Source organism: Pectinophora gossypiella, chromosome 16, assembly GCF_024362695.1.
Source record: "Pectinophora gossypiella chromosome 16, ilPecGoss1.1, whole genome shotgun sequence".
Taxonomy (NCBI): domain Eukaryota; kingdom Metazoa; phylum Arthropoda; class Insecta; order Lepidoptera; family Gelechiidae; genus Pectinophora; species Pectinophora gossypiella.
Window position 1 is genome coordinate 9,984,504 of NC_065419.1, and position 22,240 is coordinate 10,006,743.

Genomic DNA, 22,240 nt, shown 5'->3' on the forward strand with positions numbered 1-22,240 from the left:
GCCTGGTTTGTAACTAGTAAACGATTGTTGTCCTCAATAAACTGAATGTCAATTTCAAATAAGTGTAAATGAAGTAAAGGAGATAAATATATATCACTTAGAAATGTTTACTGTTTCAAAGCTACTTCATAATTTCTACAAATTGGTACGCTTTCTTGATGCGAGAAGTAAGAAGTGAGAAGAGTATTGCGCGTAAAATAATTATTATACACCAATGACTTTTACTGTCGGAATTTCATAACTGTGATTGGGAATTAGTAATTTCAATTGAGAATTGGTACGCGTATTTCTAAACATACTTACACATTTTTTTTTATAAATAAAATAGGCTCGCGTTTGACCACAATCTCACCTGATGGTAAGTGATGATGTGGTCTAGAGTGGATCACGCTTGCCTAGCAAATGCCTATTCACTCTAGCTTTGGATACTCCCAAGTTGGAAAAACAGACGACGGCAGACAGTTCCAGTCTTTTGCTGTTCGCATCAAAAAGGAAGAGGCAAAACGTTTAGTGCGGATTGGTGGTATATTCTAGGATGAAATGCCTGCCAACGACTTGTTGTCGGTAAATGGAATGGAGTGGGTGGAATTGACTCTTGAAGTTCCTGCACGCCCTCTTTAGCCATTTATCGCTTTGAGTAGGTAACTCCCCTGCTGGACTGGGAGTAAAGAAAAAACATAGAATGCGTTCAGCTGCCTATCTTCCCGTGCATGTCGTAAAAGGCGACAAAGGGAGAGCGTCCTGTCGAACATGATGGATCATCTGTAAGAGCGATAGGCTGATCCCCTATCATCATACGGTTTATCATTATCCACCTTAGGACTATGTATCAAAAGTGGCTGCAAATAGTTACTTGAATATTTTTAGTTCTGCCCACCCCTTTGGGGAATACGGGCGTGAGTTTATGTATGTATGTAAGTAGGTACAATTTAGAATGACGAAACCTAGAACCGTAAAATAATATTCTAAAATAGGCAATATTTAGAAAATTAATCACATAAACTTCAAGTAACACACAACAATGCATAAACAACACTGATTTATGACTAGCTCAGTGACTCATGTTCTAGCACCAAATTTTAGTGCATTAATACATTCCATAGACACGAAACTGCAAGATAAGACTACAGTGACTGATCAAGGGTTTTTGTTTTGGGGAACGTAAAAATAAGACCTATGAAAATTATATTGCCTAATGCCACGTCCAAACAGAACTTCCCAGAGGGCTACCGAAAATACGATAAGCAGATGTGGTCAAGAAACACCCAAGTTTCTGCAACGTCTCCGAACACAACACGTGCTATAGAACAAAGTGGAAGAAAAAAATCGAGAAGACAGTTCTACCATTACGCGTAACGACTATGTAGCCATTATAGGCTGAACATACTCATACTCATCATCATCATCATCAGCCCATTAACGTCCCCACTGCTGGGGCACGGGCCTTCCATATGAATGGATAGGGAGATCGGGCCTTAAACCACCACGCGGGCCCAGTGCGGATTGGTGGTTATTAACGAGTGCTAATGCAGCCGGGACCAACGGCTTAACGTGCCTTCCGAAGCACGGAGGAGCTCGAGATGAAAACTTTTTTTTTGTGGTCACCCATCCTATGACCGGCCTCTGCGAAAGTTGCTTTACTTCAACAATCGCAGACTGAGCGCGTTTACCGCTGCGCCACCGAGCTCCTCTCATACTCATACTCATTTATTCATATATTTTTTTAATTTTACATGTCAAATGTCTACTTATAAATATCAAATACTCATAGTTAACAATACATAATTATATCAGTGATGTCAACATCTTATCTATCCATTACAGAACTCGTCCACAGAACGGAAACTTTTCTTTAAAAAAGGTTATTATAAGGTTAATAATTATTTAGAAAATACGAATGCATGGGATTAACAATACTGTCTGGGAGATGACATTAGGCAGCGAAATCACTAAATTGTATAACAATATTTTATGTTTTTTTCTAGAGCCCTGTGCCGAGGTGTTTCTAGCAGCTTCTTTTCCCAGGCTACACAGGTTGTGAGAGTTGCAGTAGTTTTAGGCAGGTGAAACGTTCTTTATGTAAAAAAATACGATCCAAAGTGTAACTATGATACGTACTGAATAAATATGTTTGTACTGAGTATCTATGTTAGCGCGTTGGATGCACACAAGTGGTAGTGGCAGCTGAATTTTTTAATTGTACTTATTTTAAAATGTTGTATGTTTACTAGTATAAAATTATAATATATGTTTAATAGTATAAAATTTTGTTTACTAACACCTATGGATTGTAATGTCTGAAAATAAATATTATTCTTCTTCTATCGTGTGGGTTGTGAAGTGAAGTACCAACCTCATCAACCCTGGTGTCAGAGTTACTATTGAGCCGCCAAAGGCCCCTGACATGGCGTGGATTTTTATTATTATTATTTCGATGATCGATCTCAAGAACCCTGGTGTCAGTGTTATTTTGAACCATCAAGGTCCTTAACATAGGAAGAAGGAGACTAAGGTCCACCCTAGATCCGCTACTGGGACTTAAGCTAGGAAAACGCACAGAACTGTCATAAATATAAAGTCGGCCCTTTCAAATACCGACCTTAGACTTGCTACGACCGGTCCACTTCTTTGCGCACGAGTTCCAATTCATTATCTAACACAAAGGTGATTTGCATAAACTAAACTGGACACATTACTGTCTGTAGACTATTTGGGTAGAGATACAAAGACATGTTCTGTAATGAAAGCAAATAACTTGATTATATAAGAATTCGTTTTTACAGCCGCCTAATGGTCGCCCTCTATTACATGGGACTTAAACATAACTGGCGAGAAGTGGGTGTATTCTATATTGAACACGTCCGCCATGGCCCAATCACGAATAGAGACTCACGCGTGTAATGTGCTATGATATGTTATTTTTCACATCATTTTCTCATCCGCCTAAAAGCAAAGGGACGGGTAATCGACCGGCATAAAATTTATCGAACACAGCTCTATTTTAAACAGAAATTTAAAAAACCTTCCCAAAATTTTATCTCGGCCAATAACCCGACAGAATTAATTTGACAGCACACGTGAAACGGGTTGCATATCAGCGAGATGCTTATTTTATTCGCCCGGGTTATTCATTCATTCACTCATTCATATTGAAATTAACAGTTGTCAATTATCCGTCCCTTTCCTTTTCGGCGGAGAAGAAAATGACGGGTATAACTTAAAATAAAATAAGGAATTGTCTGCACGAATCGGGGTTAACTTCTGCCCAAAAAGTAATGTTCAAAGCACTCAATTAAAAAAAATGATAATAAAATTGCGGAACTAGGTGATAAATCTCCATTTAATTCTTGTCCGGCTTGGACATGATTAGAGTGTTTTATTTTACGATGATGATGACATTATTATGATGACGATGAGGTAACCGACTGGCCGAACCGGTCACGTTAGATCTAGATAAAAGACGTCACAGTCGAAAACTAAGGTCAGAAAAGACACGTATGTTGGGTACAGACCGGTGGTTGGTGTAGCTATTAAATTATTTTAAAGAAATAAGGTCGCTGTCTCACTAGAACATCATAATGTATAGTAGTTCTCCTTGTCGTATCCGACACGTGCTTAGCGGTGAAGGAAAACATCGTCAGGAAACCCACATTCCCGAGAAATGGGTTTCGGAGGTGTGACCCAACCTGTATTGGGCTGGTTTTCCCTTCGCGGGTTGGAAGGTTAGGTAAGCGGACTCCGTGAGAAACAGGATAACGCTAGGGAGATGATGATGGTGAAGGAATCTCTTTCTAAACATACCTTCGTACTAGTTGGTCAGTTCAGCAGCTCACGTCTTGCGAAGTTTCAGACCCAACCACCACCAACGTATGTTACTGGTTCCAACTAGTATCACTAATACCTGCGGCTTTCGATTGAGGCTTTAGATTGAGGATCACTCTCTATGAATAATAGTAATTTTTGTTCACCCAAACCACGTCAAAACGCACGTGCCAAATATAAATATGATTATATTCCTATTTTTTTTTTAACACCTGCTAACATGCATAATTAATAACGGTATTTGTATGGAAATTTATTGAAAACCGAGGATGTGGCATTGGTAAATTTGAATCGTTATCGGAAGCAAGGTTAAATCCGAACTGAATGATCTTACCTTCGACCTGTTGCTGTTGTATCGTGATTAATTTGACAACGTCTTTAGTCTTTCAAACTTGAGCCGCAGTGGCGCCGGCGTGGTATTACGATCATGACACATGACTTCCACTCTCATCAAAGTCTTCATGCTTGCTTAGAGTACTCTTGATGTTGCTGGCTTGGTATAGGTACGGGGGACAGCCCGGTAAATTCAAACATATGGCGATGTATAAGATAAGAGCGGTCAGTAACCCTGACACCAGGGCTGATGAGTTGAACTAATAGGATCTAACTTAAAATCAACAATCATCAATTTAAGAGCCACGCTCTTGTCGGTGTAGCATTTTCCATTCCAGTCTATCAAAGGCCAATTCCTTGACTTCCCTATAAGACACGACGTTAACCTTTTCTTTAATCTGTTCCATGTAAGCCCTTCTTGGTCTTCCCCTTCCTCTCTTTCCTTCTAGCTTTCCACAAAAAAACAAAATCAACAATATAAATCTTATAAATACACAATCAACAACAAGAATAAACATTCGATTGAAGTGTCGTGAGCTCAAATTTAAATATTGATCCACAGAGTAAAAGGAATGGTGAATTATAAATTCAACCATTTCAATTCAATTCAAAAGATAAGACCGTTCAGTTGCCCATCAGGGTTGCGTAAGTTACAGGATTGCCTGATGACCTTTTTGAACGCTCTTCTCTCGTGTGGGTTGTGAAGTGGATAACCAACCTCAGCAACCCTAGTGTCAGGGTTATTATTGAGCCGCCAAAGTCCCTTGACATGACTCATGTAACGACTACGTACTTACGTCAGTAACTAGTAACCGGGACCAACGGCTTAACGTGCCTTCCGAAGCACGGATCATCTTACTTTTAGACAATCGGGTGATCAGACTGTAATGTCCTAAACAAGCTAGGGATCACAAAGGGAATGTATGTGATGATAATTGGTTTGTTTTTTTTTTTTTGTTAATGATTTTTGACTTTAGTTTTCTTTTTGTTTTGTTTTTTCTGTGTATTGATTTCCGTGTGTTTTCTGCCCTGTGTTGAATGTAATGTACCTGTCTGTCTGTGTCTGTGGTGTCCGGAAGTTATAAATGTTTCTTTCTTTCTTTATGATGATATTCATATACAATACAAGACAACGGTACATACAGTAATCCCATACCAATACTTACTGTTCTGCTATTGAGCAAGCAAGGAAAATCTAATGTCAGGTACATATTAAAGTCACGCAATAGTTATGAACTCTACAATTAAGTTCACGAGTGATACAACGTATTGTGTCTCGCTATTATTTCTTTCTTTGTTCTATGTCACGGACGAGTGAATCATTTAGTGTAAGGTTACACATCTATAATCATGTGGATTCGTTATTTTTAGTTCAGAAATTATTCAAAGAAGTCGTATTTTATTGCGTAGAAGAATTCCCTTCGCCTTTCGACGCGATTAACACTTGATAGGTATTCATTTATTTATTCTTCTTCTATCGTGTGGGTTGTTAGGTGGATTACCAACCTCAGCAACCCTGGCGTCAGGGTTATTGTTGAGCCGCCAAAATGATCCGAAGCACGGATCATCTTACTTTCGGACAATCAGGTGATCAGCCTGTAATGTCCTAACCAAACTAGGGATCACAAAGTGATTTTTGTGATATGTCCCCGCCGGGATTCGAATCCCGGATCGTGAGCCTAACACTCAACCACTGGACCACAGAGGCCATTTATTTATTGTAGTCGATATAATAGAACACAGTAATGTAAATAATTAGCTCTAAATTCTACTGGTGATTAATGTGATAATTGTACCTAATATTATTATGGTTCTAGAGCCACTAAGTAATCGGGATATGAGCGGGTAATCTTTCACAAGAAATCTAGGCAATTGGCTTCTTTCCACCTAGTCAAATCAGTTACTTTTCACTAAACGTCAAAACACGAAATTACTGTGGAATTTGTATGAAAAAGCACACTGTGACATCATAGAAAAACGTGATAAACTATCGGACTTATTATTACGTTTTTCTAGATTAGCTTTTTTTTTTGACGTGACTTATTTTAGATTTGCCGCAGATGGCATTAACTACTTGGCCGGATTCTAGATTAGTATTCATACATAAGTTAAATGGAAAAAAGACAATTTTCTTAGTTAGTTTTAGATCTGTCTTTATTTAGTACTCAAAATTTCATAATTTATCTTGAACCAAATACACGACCCATTTTAGGTGTGCGGGTGTTTCTAACACTAGGAGTTATTATCATAGAAATATTTGTATACATAACATACTGCCAAACTAGAAGTAAGCGAGTAAGCCAAATTCCATCCACCTTACACCAGTCACTCACTTCGTAGAGTAGTGAAAGCAATCGACAGCTTCGATAATCTATTCTTTCGAAAGTATCGATATGCTTCCGATGCTCGTAGATGAGTCAATAGCTTATTTTTTGAGATAACTTCACTCACCATGGAAACATAATAATTGTATGTAACCATAATTAAAGTGCCAATATCATTTAATACACTCTCAGCTTTACTTTCGATTTGATTCCACCTTGACCTATAAACCTTCCCACTGAATATAGTAGCATATTTATTTACTTTCTATGTCGTAACACAAACTGGGTGACTTGTCAACGAACTCGCAACTCATAGTCCGTACAACGAACCGCGTGGGTGACACCTTAAATGAAAAGTTTTGCCTTAAGGCGGTACAAGTGCTAATCAATTTAATTATACTAAAGTCGTAAGACCGAATTTAATTTTAAAATTACCTTTTATTTGAGTAATTCTATGTCCCACTTACTAGCAAAATACGTAAAATGTACAAATTATAATTCGAAGTATACAAGTAGAACTTAAATGGTCAATTTAAGGATTAGGAACACTCTGTCTATAAAATTAAGTAAGTATATTAAATATTCGTACTCGTACTTGTTTTGGCACGATTTGGAAAATTATGTAAATAATAATAATTTAAAAGACGTAAAACATGTAATTGCGAGTTGTACCATTTTGAACAAGGTGTTACGGTGCTTAGAGGTGTTTAGTGTTCGCTCAATCGGTCGACCGGTCAATCGGCCAAATGGAAAGTCTTTTTTTTATATACACGTTATGTTAACAATAGATATTTTTATTTTTTTATTTAAATAAAGCATTATAATAAAATATATGCTTCATAATATTATAATCTGGCCTACAAGCTAATAAGCAATTTATTTATAACCTAATCTACTATAAATAAAACACGAGAGGGAGTTAACAATAGATGCAGGATATTTTTCCCTTTTAACCGATAAGTTTCATTAATATGAGAGAGTCTTAGTGGATCGATTGATCTCGCAAACGGAGAACACTTGTAAAGACGATTTATTTTGGACGAATATCTAATAAAATAAAAATAAAACTTTAGACATTGATAAGCCCTCAGCACTACCTATTTCTTTTTAAAAGTTTTTTTAGGAGATAAAAACTAAAAACTATTTACAGTTTTTTAATCACTCGTAAAGACGATACAATTTATATGAATATCTCATAAAATGTAAATAAAACTTTAAAAATGACGATCCTCAAGTTTGATGAGCCCTCAGCACTACCTATTTAATTTTTTTTTGGCTGAGAAACTGAAAAAACTATCTACAGTTACAGTATCATATAAAAGCAAATCGTTATATTTTTATAAGTCGACAGTTGGGTGTTCCCACCGTTTATGTAATGAAGTGGGTTTAGATATACCAGTTGATTACCCAGAAGTCATCATTAGTTTATTATTGTCTCTCCATTATTATGGGTAATTGTTATTGTTTGTAATTGTAGGGATACTGGTATCTCTATACTTAAGTATAGTAAGCGCTCGGTCTGCGATTGTTGAAGTTAAGCAACTTTCGCAAAGGCCGGCCATAGGATGGGTGACCACAAAAAAAGGTTTTCATCTCGAGCTCCTCCGTGCTTCGGAAGGCACGTTAAGCCGTTGGTCCGGGCTGCATTAGCAGTCGTTAATAACTACCAATCCGCACTGGGCCCGCGTGGTGGTTTAATGCCCGATCTCCCTATCCATACATAGGGAAGGCCCGTGCCCCGGCAGTGGGGACATTAATGGGCTGGTGATGATGATGATGATGACCACTCATTTCACATACATAATGTTTCGTTCAAGAAACATTGTATCGCATCGCCTTAAGATCGACACAGGCGCTTATGAAGAGATTAGTTTCGTAACCTTTTGACCTGAATAGGTGACGCACCTCAGATGTCGAAACTGTTGTTTTACAACGAATCAAACTCAGACGCAGGTGATCTGATGTGTAGAACATACATAGATACATACATAAATTCACGCCTATTTCCTACTGGGGTAAACAGAGAGACTATGGAATTCCATTTGCTTCGATCCTATCACACTTCTCCTTTACTTCTTCACTTCTTCTTCTTGGTATGCAGAATTGTTATGTAATGTCAAAACTAGTAGAATAGTTTGATTTAAAACAAGTTTAAATTTGTAGGGTTCTCAGCATCTTACTTACGGACAATCGGGTGTTTGGCCTATAATGTCTTTGCCAAACTTGGAATCAAAGTGATTTTGATATGTCCCAGGATTCCAACCTGGGACCTCCTGATCATGAATGTAACCTAATGGACGTACGTCAGACTTCCCCAATTAGGATATAGTCATAAACTTATTTTATGTTATGAATGTAATCAATGTAATACTTTCAGACTCGGGACAGCCCGCGGTGACGCCGCTGCAAGGACCGATACTCCTGCGCAACGGCTCCGTGCCCGTCGTGCCTCTCACCTCATACCCCACCGTTAACAACGGATCTTTCTACCAAATACCTGTGAGTATATTTTACGATACGAATTGGAATATACCTACCACACTTACCCACAATTCCGAGAAAATGCGAAAATCGGAGATATGTGACCTAGAGGGTTAAAATGGCCACATCGAAGCAATTCATCTAAGAAAGCAATATTGCAATTTGACATTTGCGCATATAAAAGTAAGTGCGCAATGCAAACAAATGTCAAATCGCAATATTGATTTCTTAGATGAATTGCTTCGATGTGGCCATTTTAACCCCTCTAACCTGTATTGGGCTGGATCGGAAGATGCGACAAAAAAAAACCGGACTTACCAAATCTTCATGTTAGGTGAGCGTAGCCTGTGCAAACTGGATAACGCTATGGAGAAGATGAATTGGAAATCACCTGACAAATTTTCAGGTTAGGTGAAAAATGGGACAATGACTTATTGAGACGTACCACCTATATGTACAGAAAAATAAGTAATTGAAATCTGTGTATGTATACAGCCAAACTGCTAGGAGTAGAAAGTTGAAAATTGAGCAACATAGAAAGGTAAAGTCGTCATACTTTGAATACAAATCGCAAAACTTATCTTGGAACGAAATGCTTTGGTGGAACCTATCTAACCTTCACGGCGTGTTGATAACCCTACAATAACTCTTATACAGTACAAAAGACAAAATAGCATTTGGTAGATGATATTAAAAATAACGTCTATTTCAGTACAATTAGTGATTATATTTCAATAAAGATAATATTTTACAATAGCTTCAATGCGCGGTATGTGTTAGATCTATCAAAGTACAGTTCATTAACCTAGTGATGTATCAATCGAGATTTTGCTGATCGATTCTGTTCTATCTCATCATCGTCATCAATTTAAGAGCCACGCTCTTGTCGGTGCAGCATTTTCCCTTCCAGTGTATCAAAAGCTAATTCCTTGACTTCCCTATAAGACACAACATTAACCTTTTCTTTAATCTGTTCCATGTAAGCTCTTCTTGGTCTTCCCCTTCCTCTCTTTCCTTCTAGCTTACCTTCTATGATGTTTTTAATAAGTTCGTCGTGTCTGATTAAGGTCTGTCCGTTCTATCTATCAGTAAGTTTAGATTCCATAGACAAATATGATTAACCGTATAACGACAGGAACCAGACGATATGTTTTACTACTTCCAATATGCATCATTTATTTATACAGTGTTAACAACAGTCGGTAACTACAGACACAGCTTTTGCAAAATAACAAAGCAAATGATGTTCTCCCGAGCTGGGTTAAACAAACGTACTGTGCATGAAACGAACACAGACCCGTTGCAAGGTATCAAGTACTATAGTACTTTGAAGATTTGCGCTTCACTCGATGGTAAAGTCAAGAGCGTAAAATTTGCAAAATGTTACAGTCAAACTCAAGTAACATAACATAAGCTTACGACTATAACCTAATACAAATAATTTGGGTATTCAGAGGTACGGTCACGAGTACTAATATGTATAACTTTGTAACCATGTGTTAGGATTGGGGTGTAAAGTTCCTAATGGCTGTGGTGGTTATCTGAGGCCTAAGGCTGAGATGAAAACGTCCAGAAGTTTGCAAAACTCACTGAATTTAATTAAAATTCGTACAAACAGTATGACAGTAGTTCAATGGAGTGCAAGAAAATCGGAAGTAAAGAGACAAAATGTTGCCATAGGAATGAAAATATAAATTTAATGTTGGGGTTGCCAATACCATGTCACATTAACATTTTTGACAAATGAAACCGTAAGTCTCATTTAAACGTCAAATATGATAGTGTGACAGGGTTCTAAATTGGGTACATGATATTGCTCATGACTACATCGCAAGATGAAATAAGTCAAACTCAAAAATGTCTTTATCGATTTGGTAACATACTTTAACTTTAAATCGTATGTCTCATCCGCCTATAAAACTACTGCAGCATCTTAGCAAGTATAACCGACAAAAAGTAGCTGCAAGAAAAACTTGGTCACAAGGTACTACAATATCAGTAAGTGAAGCTTATAGTACAAAGGTCTACTACTCAAAACTCACAGCCACAATATTAAATAGTTACTTAATAGATCATTTTTCACATTGAGTTACAGGTAGGTCTACCATTCGCCTCACTATTAGGCTCAAGCTTTAGAGCACAATAATCAATCTTTAACTTAACAAACCATAATTTGTCTGTACCTATATAAAATTTCATTACTCTATGCACGTAGTACCTTTGGAGCAATAAATCACCATGAAATGAAGGGACGGGGGTCAATAAAATCAAGTTTTTTTTTTGACGTGACTTGTTGTAGATTTGCCGCAGATGGCATTAACTACTTGGCCGGACAAATAGAGAGCGCTGAAGGCTCTCACCCGGTACAACTTTTAAGACAACAGGCCTGACGGTGCCCAGTTGAGCGCGAACCTCGGCTCAGGGCGTCGTCTGACAGATCATAAAATCAAGTGTATTTATTACAGGAATTCAGAAAGTTCACAAGAACTAACAGCGGCCCTGTAGTCAACACGTATTATCGTGTTCATAATACTCTAAGGTACTCGTACTTGACAAGTCAAATACGTTTGCCTAATGTGTGCAAAATATACATTGGTACAACTCTAACTATTGCCTTTGGCTTCAAAGATACAACAAATACCATAGCTGTGGGTACTATACAAGTATTATTTGATATAATAGGTAAACACCTACCAATCTTCTTTGTGTACCATTTTTATTATGCTTGTAGATTTGCCGCAAATTGCATTAACTACTTGGCCGGACAAATGGGGAGCGCTGAAGGCTCTCACGACGATTTCTCTTCAACGCTATCCGCCCACTAGGATCGATTAGTTATTTGAAATATAATCCTCTCAAACGTCGATCTGTGACGAGGTTCGCGTCAAACTGGGCACTCTCAGGCTCTTCTTCTCTTCTATCGTGTGAGTTGTGACGTGGAGTAACAACCTCATCAACCCTGGTGTCAGGGTTACTATTGAGCCGCCAAAGGCCCCTGACATGGCTCATGTAACGACTACTTACTTACACTCAGGCTTGTTCTCTTTAATTTTGTACCGAGTGAAAGCCTTTATACTTAATGCCATATGCTTCAAATCTACAGTAAATCACAAACAAAAAGGGGTAAAAGTCATATTTTTTACCTCAGGACAGCACCACCACCTTATGATCAGTCTTCTTCTATCGTGTAAGTTGTGAGGTGGATCACGAACCACATCTACCCTGATGTCAGGGTTATTATAGAGCCGCCATAGGCCCCTGACATGACTCATGTAAGGACTACATACTTACATCCGTAATAATAACCGGGACCAACGGTTTAACGTGCCTTCCGAAGCACGGATCACTTTTGGACAATTAGGTGACCAGCCTGTAATGTACATCCTCTTATGTTTTACCAAACTAAATGAACATCCTCTTATGTTTTTTTTTTTTGTAATTGTTCTGTGAAAATTTTAAGTGATGTTATTGGCTTGTTTTGTGCGTGGCGTTCTTTTTATATTAAGCAATTTATATTCTATTCTATAAGAAACAATTAAATCTTGACCGTTATTTGAAGCTTACTTGTTTGAGATAGGCACTTCCGTTTCCCGCGTACATTTTCCCTCTTTTTCTTCTTCGATACATCTATCTCCCTCGCACATCCCTTCCACCCCCACCAGGGAGGCGAGCCGAGTTCGGGGTCTCGACCGCCATTTGTATCATTGGCGTCTGAGTTTTCCGCGCGTACAGTTAACTTTCTACGGTTAACACAAAGTTTTTATAACTTACCTTCAATTTTCTTATTATTTTTTGTTTTGTTTTTCTTTTTTTAGATACAAGTAATTTAGTAATATATTCAGTGTTAGAAGCAGAATCACGACATAACATGAGCTCCGAGAAACAAGTTGGTGAAAATGCGACCGCTGGTCCGTCACTGGAGGCCGCGCCAGCGCCAGCGCCCGCTCAATCAGTGTCACAGCGGGCTAGAACCAGGAATAAACGGAGACAAGCTAGCTCTTCTAGTAGTAGCAGCAGCAGCTCGTCAAGCGGCAGTGATACCTCCACTTCGAGTTCCTCGTCAAAGCCTACGCCTAACAAGAAACGTTCACGTCATTACCGTCGCACCAAAAAAGGCAAGCGTAGCCGCCGAAATGATCACCAGCTTGAAAGATTGACACGTCAGGTGAGTGATTTACGTAAACAAGTGGAATTTTATGACACCATTAGTGATCACTGCGCTTCTCCTAACGGCCACTGTCCCGTTTCAAATTGCGCATCCCCTAATCAGCTTCCTGTTGTTGATGACGACGTTATTGATGACAATGTCAGTGGTTTTCTATACGACGAAAGCCATGAAAAAGTGGCCGGTGATTCACATTTACAATTTGATTTTGGAATTGAAACAAAACTAAAGGAACCGACGGTTCCCAGGGCTCCCAACAATATTTTAAAAGTTCTTCAGGATATTCAATATTTTGATAAAAAGGAGTGGTCCGATGTACGTTATGCCGAGGTGCAAAAGCTCTATAACCACACACCCGGTTTTATTGATTTAGAACCTAATGAGGAGATCAAAGCTTATGATTCCTTACGACACCTGGCTTATGCAGACAAAGCATACGCAGCCTTAACCTTTTGTGTATTAAAACAACGAGAAACGCTCCAGTCTGGACTACGTGAGTTGCTCTTGTGGTGTCGTGACCAAAACAATATCAATATTGACGACATGCATGGGAAATTGACCGAGTTGTTCTCTAAAGGTGAGTATTCCAAGGTGTCGTCAGATTTGTTGCAATTAGTGTGCGGTCATAGGGCAGAAATTATTCAAATGCGTAGAGATGGAATCACAAATATGGTACGCGACCCCCTTATTAAGGCAGCCTTGCGAAAAGTTCCACCTTCTAATCTCCATTTGTTTAGTACAGAAGCATTTACGGTTACACTTGAGAAAGCAGGAGGTGTCAAGAAGGCCTTTCTACCTCTAAAGCCTAACAATGGACCCGCTTCGCAAGCGGGGACCAGTAAGGCAGCTCGTCACCCCTCGCAGGGGCAGGCTAATTATTCTGGACCCACGCAGGGACCAAATACTGGATATTGCGCCCACGTGCCTCATCATACAGCTCATCAATCCTCGCAGGGTTGTTGTAACAATTTTAACCGACCCTCGCAGGGTTATGGTCACAATTTGGATCGCCGCACGGTCCATAATCATAACACAAGGGGGACTTTTCGTTCCCGAGGTGGACGGAGTAACAGACCCTCCGACCAAGGCAGAGGTAATCGGAAGCGCAGCGGAGGTGCTACCGACTACAATACGAATAAGAAACGCAGGAATTGACTCGAAAGTGTTCAGGGCAGGCCGGTTAACAAAATTTGTGACACGCTGGAAACGAATGGGGGCCCCGAAATTTTTATTAAAAATAATAAAGGGCTATCGTATACCCTTTCGAATGAAACCTCCTTTAGTAAAAATCAATCGTCACATGCTAAATTCTTATCGTACGGAGGAAACCGAATCGATGACTGCGATAATAGCTCAAATGAAAGAACAAAGGGTGTTAGAAGTAGCTCAGCGCTCCCCAAGTTTTCTTTCAAGGATATTCCTTGTTCCAAAAAGCGATGGCTCCGACCGGCCTATTTTCAATTTAAGAGCCCTGAACGAATATGTCATAACCGAACCCTTCAAACTAATAAATGTGTACAGGGTACCAGAATTCATGCAACTAGGCGATTGGCTATGCAAGGTGGATCTTTCACAGGCATACTTTCACCTGCCCATAGCTCAAGGCCACAGGCGATTCCTACGCCTGATATACAACGGCGAATTACTTCAAATGACGTGCCTACCCTTCGGGCTCAGCACGGCTCCCAGAGTGTTCGCCGCCTTAACCAATTGGGTTGCACGAACTCTCAGAGAACTAGGTTTGAGAATAATAGTATACCTCGACGATTTTTTGTTAGTCCACCAGGATCAACAGACCTTGCGAGTACATGTCCAAATACTATTAGACAAGTTAACACACTTAGGATGGCAAGTCAATTACGAAAAATCGTTAGTGTCTCCTCAAAAGAAAATAACCTTCCTTGGAATCTGTTGGGATCCGTGGTCGAACCTAAAGTCCCTTCCCGAGGAAAAAGTTGTACGTCTTGTCGAGAAAACTACGGTTCTAGCCAATCAAAACCTGACATGTCTGAAAGATTTGCAAAGTCTAGTGGGTATCATGAATTTCGCAAGTTTTGTTATACCACAGGGCAGGTTGCATTTTCGAAATCTCTTGTTATTCCTGAATTCTCTTCTGGATATGCCCCCACTGAAAGTCTTCCCTTTGCCGAAAGAGGCACGCGAAGAATTACAATGGTGGCTTCAAAACTGCCACCAATCCTCTCCGATTCACCTTGCACCACCGTCGCATTATCTAACCACGGATGCGTCCGATATAGCATGGGGAGCCCAGCTGGACGGACAGCAAATCTCGGGAACTTGGACCAATCAAGAAAAGAATCTACACTGCAATGCCAAAGAAATGATAGCCGTCTTGAAGGTTCTTCAAATGAACGGTCCCTCTCTTCACAACTCGACCTTACTCGTTCAATGCGACAACCGCACGGTAGTTTCTTATTTGAGGAACGAAGGGGGAACCCGGTCTCTGAGTCTATTGGACCTAACAATAAAAATTTACAAGATTTTGATCCAGCATCAAATTCACCTGACTGCACATTACATCCCGGGCAAGTACAACAGTCATGCAGACCATCTGTCACGTCACAGCTCACCCCCAGAATGGAGTCTGATACCCAATTGCACAAAGACCATTTTCAAAAAATTCGGAACTCCAATGATCGACCTTTTCGCATCCGAAAGAGCGCATGTGGTAGAGAACTACGTGTCGTTAGATTTAAACGATGCTCAAGCTCTGTACCACAACGCCTTCTCCCGGACATGGAACTATCCACTGGCGTGGATATTCCCGCCTCCTTACCTGATTCCGAAGGTTCTGTCTCACCTAAACTCGGCGACCGGAGTTTATCTAGTGGTGGTACCCAGATGGAACCGCGTTTTCTGGCGCGCAGATCTGAAAGCTCGCTCAACGGCAGCCCCCTTCACTCTACGCAATCTGGATCGCAAGTTGGTCGATCTAGCGACCGGGCTGCCACCACCACACTCACAAGAGATGATTTTGGAGGTATGGAGACTTGGGGATGGTCAAGTAGCTTAGGCGAATGGAATTACAATCAGCTAGAGCTGTTAAGATCGGCCTGGCGCCCTTCTACCAGGAAGGTATATAAAGTGGCATGGAACAGGTGGCTCGATTGGTCAAAGAAGCAAAATATTGATCCCCTACATCCTACTGGATCAATAGTGGCTAGATTTTTAGCAGATTTGCATCTAGTTTATAAACTATCCTACAACACAATATTGCTTCACAAATCTGTTGTTGCTACTCTTAGTAACGTTGAAAAGGCAGGACAGTTAAGTACACATGTATTGGTTAAAAACATCTTGAAATCCATATCTTTAAAAAAGCCAGTAGTTGGTCAAAAGCCAGCTATTTGGGATATTGATATTCTCACGTCATTTTTAAAGTCTAGAAGTGTAGATGAAAACAGCCCATTTGCGATTTGCAGTCACACAGCCGCATTGTTATTGTTGTGCTCAGGCAGACGAGTCCACGACTTGACCTTATTAGCTGTAGATGCTAACCATTTCACGGAACACAATGATGCCATCGTCTTGTGGCCCGTTTTCGGTTCAAAAACCGACAACGCCAACTATAGGCAGTCTGGTTGGAAGCTACTGTCGAATAATGACGAAAGCAATCTGAATCCGGTCTATTGGGTTAAACGAACGATCGCCGTTATGGGCGAAAGACGTATTTCAGCTAAATCAAATAGGCTTTTTATTAATCTAAGAGGTCAGAGTAAACCTGCCTCACGTGCTTTAATCGCTGGATGGATCAAGTCGGTCCTAACGGACGCGGGTATTATAACATCTCCTGGAAGCATACGTTCCGCAGTAGCGTCAAAAAATTGGTCGATTGATTGTCCTATAGACGAGATTTTAGCCAGAGGAAATTGGCGCTCTGGTAACACGTTTACGCGATTTTACAGACGTGAAATAATACCAATCTCTGCTAGTAATAGCATAACTAGGTTATTTAACCCTGTGTCATAAGGCGAAAGTTTGATTGTGTTATTTAATTTATTGAAACTCAAGTGTTTGTTTTGTTTCTTATTTGTTAACCTTTCTTTTGGTAAACCAATTAACTTAGTATTACGTTGAAATATGTTCTTTATTTTTATACCTGTATTCATCCTAAGCACATAGGTACAATATACCACTTTGCTATCTCTTTCAATCATATGTATTTATTTAATGATTATAACTTTGTAAATTTTACAGTAGTTTTATTGCATCTTACTTATGGAACACCTTTTTGTTTGGCTGTCACAATAAGTTACTTTGGCACATCCCTCTATTATATATCTTAACCCTTGCTCATTATGCTGTTCATTCTAAAAGTACCTAATATACTTTTATATAACTAAAATTTACGATAGCTCTATCTAAGATACATTGTAGACCTGTCACATTGGCGTCCCCCACCAGGCGATAACAAACACGTCTCAAACAAGTAAGCTTCAAATAACGGTCAAGATTTAATAACAGCGTTTTACCTAAAAATAAAACGCATATTAAATACTTACCTTATTTGAAGCTTACCATACAATCTCTGCCTGGTGTTTTAGACACAATGATACAAATGGCGGTCGAGACCCCGAACTCGGCTCGCCTCCCTGGTGGGGGTGGAAGGGATGTGCGAGGGAGATAGATGTATCGAAGAAGAAAAAGAGGGAAAATGTACGCGGGAAACGGAAGTGCCTATCTCAAACAAGTAAGCTTCAAATAAGGTAAGTATTTAATATGCGTTTTATTTTTAGGTAAAACGCTGTTATTTTCAAAAAATCGCAACGTCGTACGTAATGTATAACTAGGTGTTGTAAAATGATTATAATAAGAAATCCGTGTCAACAGCATTTCCACGACGAACACTTTAAATGGTGCACATAATTTGCTGTTAGAATGTCCACTAGATCGTAATTTGTAGACTGGCAGGCGTGAAGAATTCTTGCAAAAATGCCTTCATCTTAAGTTCCACTGAACACAATTAAAATATACTAGTTTATATTTTCTCTTAAGAAATTAATTTATGGTGCAAGTGGATCAAAATAGTTCCGCATCGTATACGAATTAGTAACAATATTTACATTTAAATTGTTTATAAAAATAAACAAAATATAACCCTGACACCAGGGTTGATGAAGTTGGTAATTCACCTCACAACCCACACAATAGAAGAAGAATGATAATAAAAAAATATATGCTGTTAGAAATTTCAGTTTATCATGTGCTCAACGGTGAAGGAAAATATCGTGAAGAAATCCACATTCGCAAGAAATACCTTTCCCTGTATTGGGCTGATTTCCTTTCGCGGGTTGGAAGGTCAGACAGGCAATCGCTTCTGTAAATAAAAAAACGAACCTGTGAAATCTTCAGATTGTAAGTGGACCCCCTGATGATGATCACAATTATTCCTCTAAATTTTAGAGTCTAAAATATAATAAATTATGATTATAATTATAAATATTCGCATAATTGGTAGTTTCCTAGATCAAAGATAAATTATGAAATTCTGCTTACTAAATAACGACAGATCTAACGGTGACCAAAACGTTTCCTTTTTTCTATTTATCTTACTACGAATTTTAATAAAGAAAAATGTAATAATAGGTATCAAGTTTTTTTTTGACCTCTCAGGTTGCTTTTTCATACAAATTCCATAGTAATATCGCGTTTTGACGTGTAATAAAAAGCAACTGATTTGTCTAATTGGAAACTAGCATATTCTAATGGGGTCATAATTATCTTGACACGTAAATATCTACTTCCTATTATGATTGAATGCAAAATTCACATAGGTACTTTATATCTCTAATAACAGGTTGTCTCTTACTGCGTGTCCATAAGTGTCTATTTAATATCTGCACTCTATCATTAGGACAAATTAATTAATTGATGTTATTTACCTAAATACAAAGAAAAACCAGAAACTAGCGGGCCTTAGCCTAGCTGCAAACGAGAAAATGAAGTCGACAGGACAGTCGAAGACAGAAAAAGGACCCGGTGGTTTAATGTTTAACACGTTAGAGGCCATTAGCAAACGGTGTAAAGTTATTACAATAAGTATCTACTATATAAATTAGTGGGCACGTTAAGCCGTTGGTCCCGGCTGTTAGCCGTAAAAACACCTCCACCAACCCGCAGTGGAGCAGCGTGGTGGAGTATGCTCCATACCCCCTCCGGTTGATTGAGGGGAGGCCTGTGCCCAGCAGTGGGACGTATATAGGCAGTTTATGTTATGTATATAAATTAGTGCTAACATATAAACAATATTGCATCGATCGATATTGCTAGCAAATCGGTTCCCAAGGCGCAAATAGCAAAAACTGACCAGGTATAAGTCATAAGAGAGTGGCAGATAATGTCATGAATTATTGTAACACGATATTTGTTATTCTGTTTATTCGAAATAACCCCGGAAACATGCATTAGAATGAGAATTTTAAGTTATGAAAGTTATGAAGTTACTTTTAAATGTCTAAATTATTATCTATCTCTACTAATATAATATCTACTTACTAACATAACATAACATAACAAATACTTTATTGCACAAACAGGAAAAAACAAAATACAAAACAAAAGAGAAATAGAATTAGTACAATAGGCGGCCTTATTGCTAAGTAGCAATCTCTTCCAGGCAACCTTTAAGTATAGGAGATATTGAATATTAAGTAATATAGCGGGACTAATATAATTTTAAAAGAGAATTACAGATTCATATTGTAAACAATAATTGATTCATATTGTAATTCTCTTTTAAAATTTCTGTCCTCAATCCGGGACTATATTATTATTATTATGTGTTGCTCACTTTATGTTACCAACCTTTTACTTACCATGTGGAACGCAATAAAAAGATGAAAAAATATGTATTTTTCAAATAAAACTGTCTGCCGTCGTCTGTTTTTTCAACTCGTTATAACCTGGGTGTGTTCAAGGTCAGAGAGAATAGGCATTTGCTAGGTAAGCGTGATCCACCTTAGACCACATCGTCACTTACCATCGGGTGAGATTGTGGTCATGGTCAAACGCGGACCTAAATTACTTTTAACTAATTAAACAAAAATTAAAACATTAAAAAAACGAGGTCTAGAATAAAAAGTGGACTAAAGACATCACGGAATGGTACCCCAGAGATGATACAAGGCGAAAAGGGAGACCAAAAAAAGGTGGGAAGACTATCTACCACAAGGTTAGAGATGGTGAATAGGCGTCAGACAGGTGTGGCGCAATAAGGAGGAGGTCTATGTCCTTAGGACAGCCCGAGAAATAAAGAAACATATAGATAATTAAGTAAAACTATGTAATAATGTCGGTGATTAAAGGCTATTTTTATTTATTTTATTAATTAGAAAAGTAAAATTAAAACTATGTAATAATGTCGGTGATTAAAGGCTATTTTTATTTTTATTTATTTTATTAATTAGAAAAGTAAAATTATCACAGACCAGGTATTAAATGATATGATTAAAACCCTCAACTTACACCACAAGCCGATTAGAATTGCGACAACGTAGGACTACAGGAAACGTCCGATCGCTCGGCCGCGCTTAGTCACGGCGTAGGCCGATCTGGTACGTGAGCGATATGCAAGATTTGCTCAAATGGTATCGTAAGAGTTATGCTACTTAGAAGCGCCACAGCTGGGAGAGCGTTCACCTTAATGCATGTTAATGTTTTGCCTCTATCAGTATATGAGTGAGAAACTTTTTTTCATGTGAGTTATCGTAGGTTTGCCTCAGACGGCATTAAATATTTGAGCGGACAAAACTATTTGGTGATCTGGCCGGAAGTACTACACTTTTGAAAATTATAATAACTTTTTAATAACACAAGATAATGTCATGTGATGTGTGTTAATGTCGGGACAAACCCTTTTAGGGTTTTCCGATGTTAACTATTTAAAATGTAGCATTAAATTGTATCTATGATAAATAAATAAATAAATAAATAATAATAGATAAACTATCGAAATAAAAATTACTTGAAATGTTACTAATGTGTAGGTAATTTAATAGTTACAAGGAAAGCTGATAAAAAATGATCTATTTCTTTTTACGTCTTAATTTAGAAAACAAATTTTAAAACTGTAGTAGTACTTGCAAGCCAGTGTAAATCCAGCCCGTCACTCATATTCTTCTTCTTATCGTGTGGGTTGTGAGTTGGAATACCAGCCTCATCAACCCTAGTGTCAGGGTTATGATTGAGCCGCCAAAGGCCCCTGACATGGCTCATGTAACTGATATTAAGTCGGAATAAGGAGCTAAATCATCCCCCTCAGTATTCGTTACTTTAGTGTAACTAAAGAATAAAATATAAATAATAACTAATAATAAAATATAAACTAATATAAAACTGCCGTGATTTGAAAAGCAAATTAAAATCATTAATTCAGGATTAATCGTGTTTAAGGTTTTTTAACCACTGTTCAATTCAATTTGAAAAGGACAACTCTAAGTATGATAAAGTGTATTATTAACTAATGATTCAATCGTATTGGTTACGGTTGCATTATTAAATATCGTATTGGTCCCTTCGTCCACGTTGGTAACTAGATTTACCTAACCAGACCAGAGAGGTCAATAGAAGTGGGAGACACAAAGTGTGCAAATAAAAGAAATATATAAACATCATAAACTGCCTATATACGTCCCACTGCTGGGCACAGGCCTCCCCTCAATCAACCGGAGGGGGGTATGGAGCATACTCCACCACGCTGCTCCACTGCGGGTTGGTGGAGGTGTTTTTACGGCTAATAGCCGGGACCAACGGCTTAACGTGCCCTCCGAAGCACGGAATCATCTTACTTTTTCGGACAATCAGGTGATTCAAGCCTGAAAAGTCCTTACCAAACAAAGGACAGGGTCATATAAACATACATACAAATAAATGCATATATAAATGAACACAAGTTTAAATATGTATAATCATATAAAATGATACTTAATTAGTTACGCTTTGAAGTATAGATATTCTAAGTTAGTCAATAGGTATTTAGACTATTTAGGAAATACCTACGAAGCTTTACGTTTATAAAATCATATTCATAAGCACGTACTTATTACATAACATAAATATGGAGGGCCTTAAGCCTTCCTTCAATTAACCAGAAAGG

The 22,240-nt window shown here is 38.5% G+C and overlaps 1 protein-coding gene across 1 annotated transcript in view; it reads left to right on the forward strand.

The window, feature by feature from the left end:
- LOC126374084 (protein spaetzle 3) overlaps nucleotides 1–22,240 on the forward strand; it is a 52,016-nt gene that overhangs the window by 18,418 nt on the left and 11,358 nt on the right. The window contains exon 3 of the mRNA XM_050020557.1: nucleotides 8,857–8,978. Coding sequence (XP_049876514.1) covers nucleotides 8,857–8,978 — 122 coding nt within the window. The remainder of the gene's footprint in view (nucleotides 1–8,856; nucleotides 8,979–22,240) is intronic.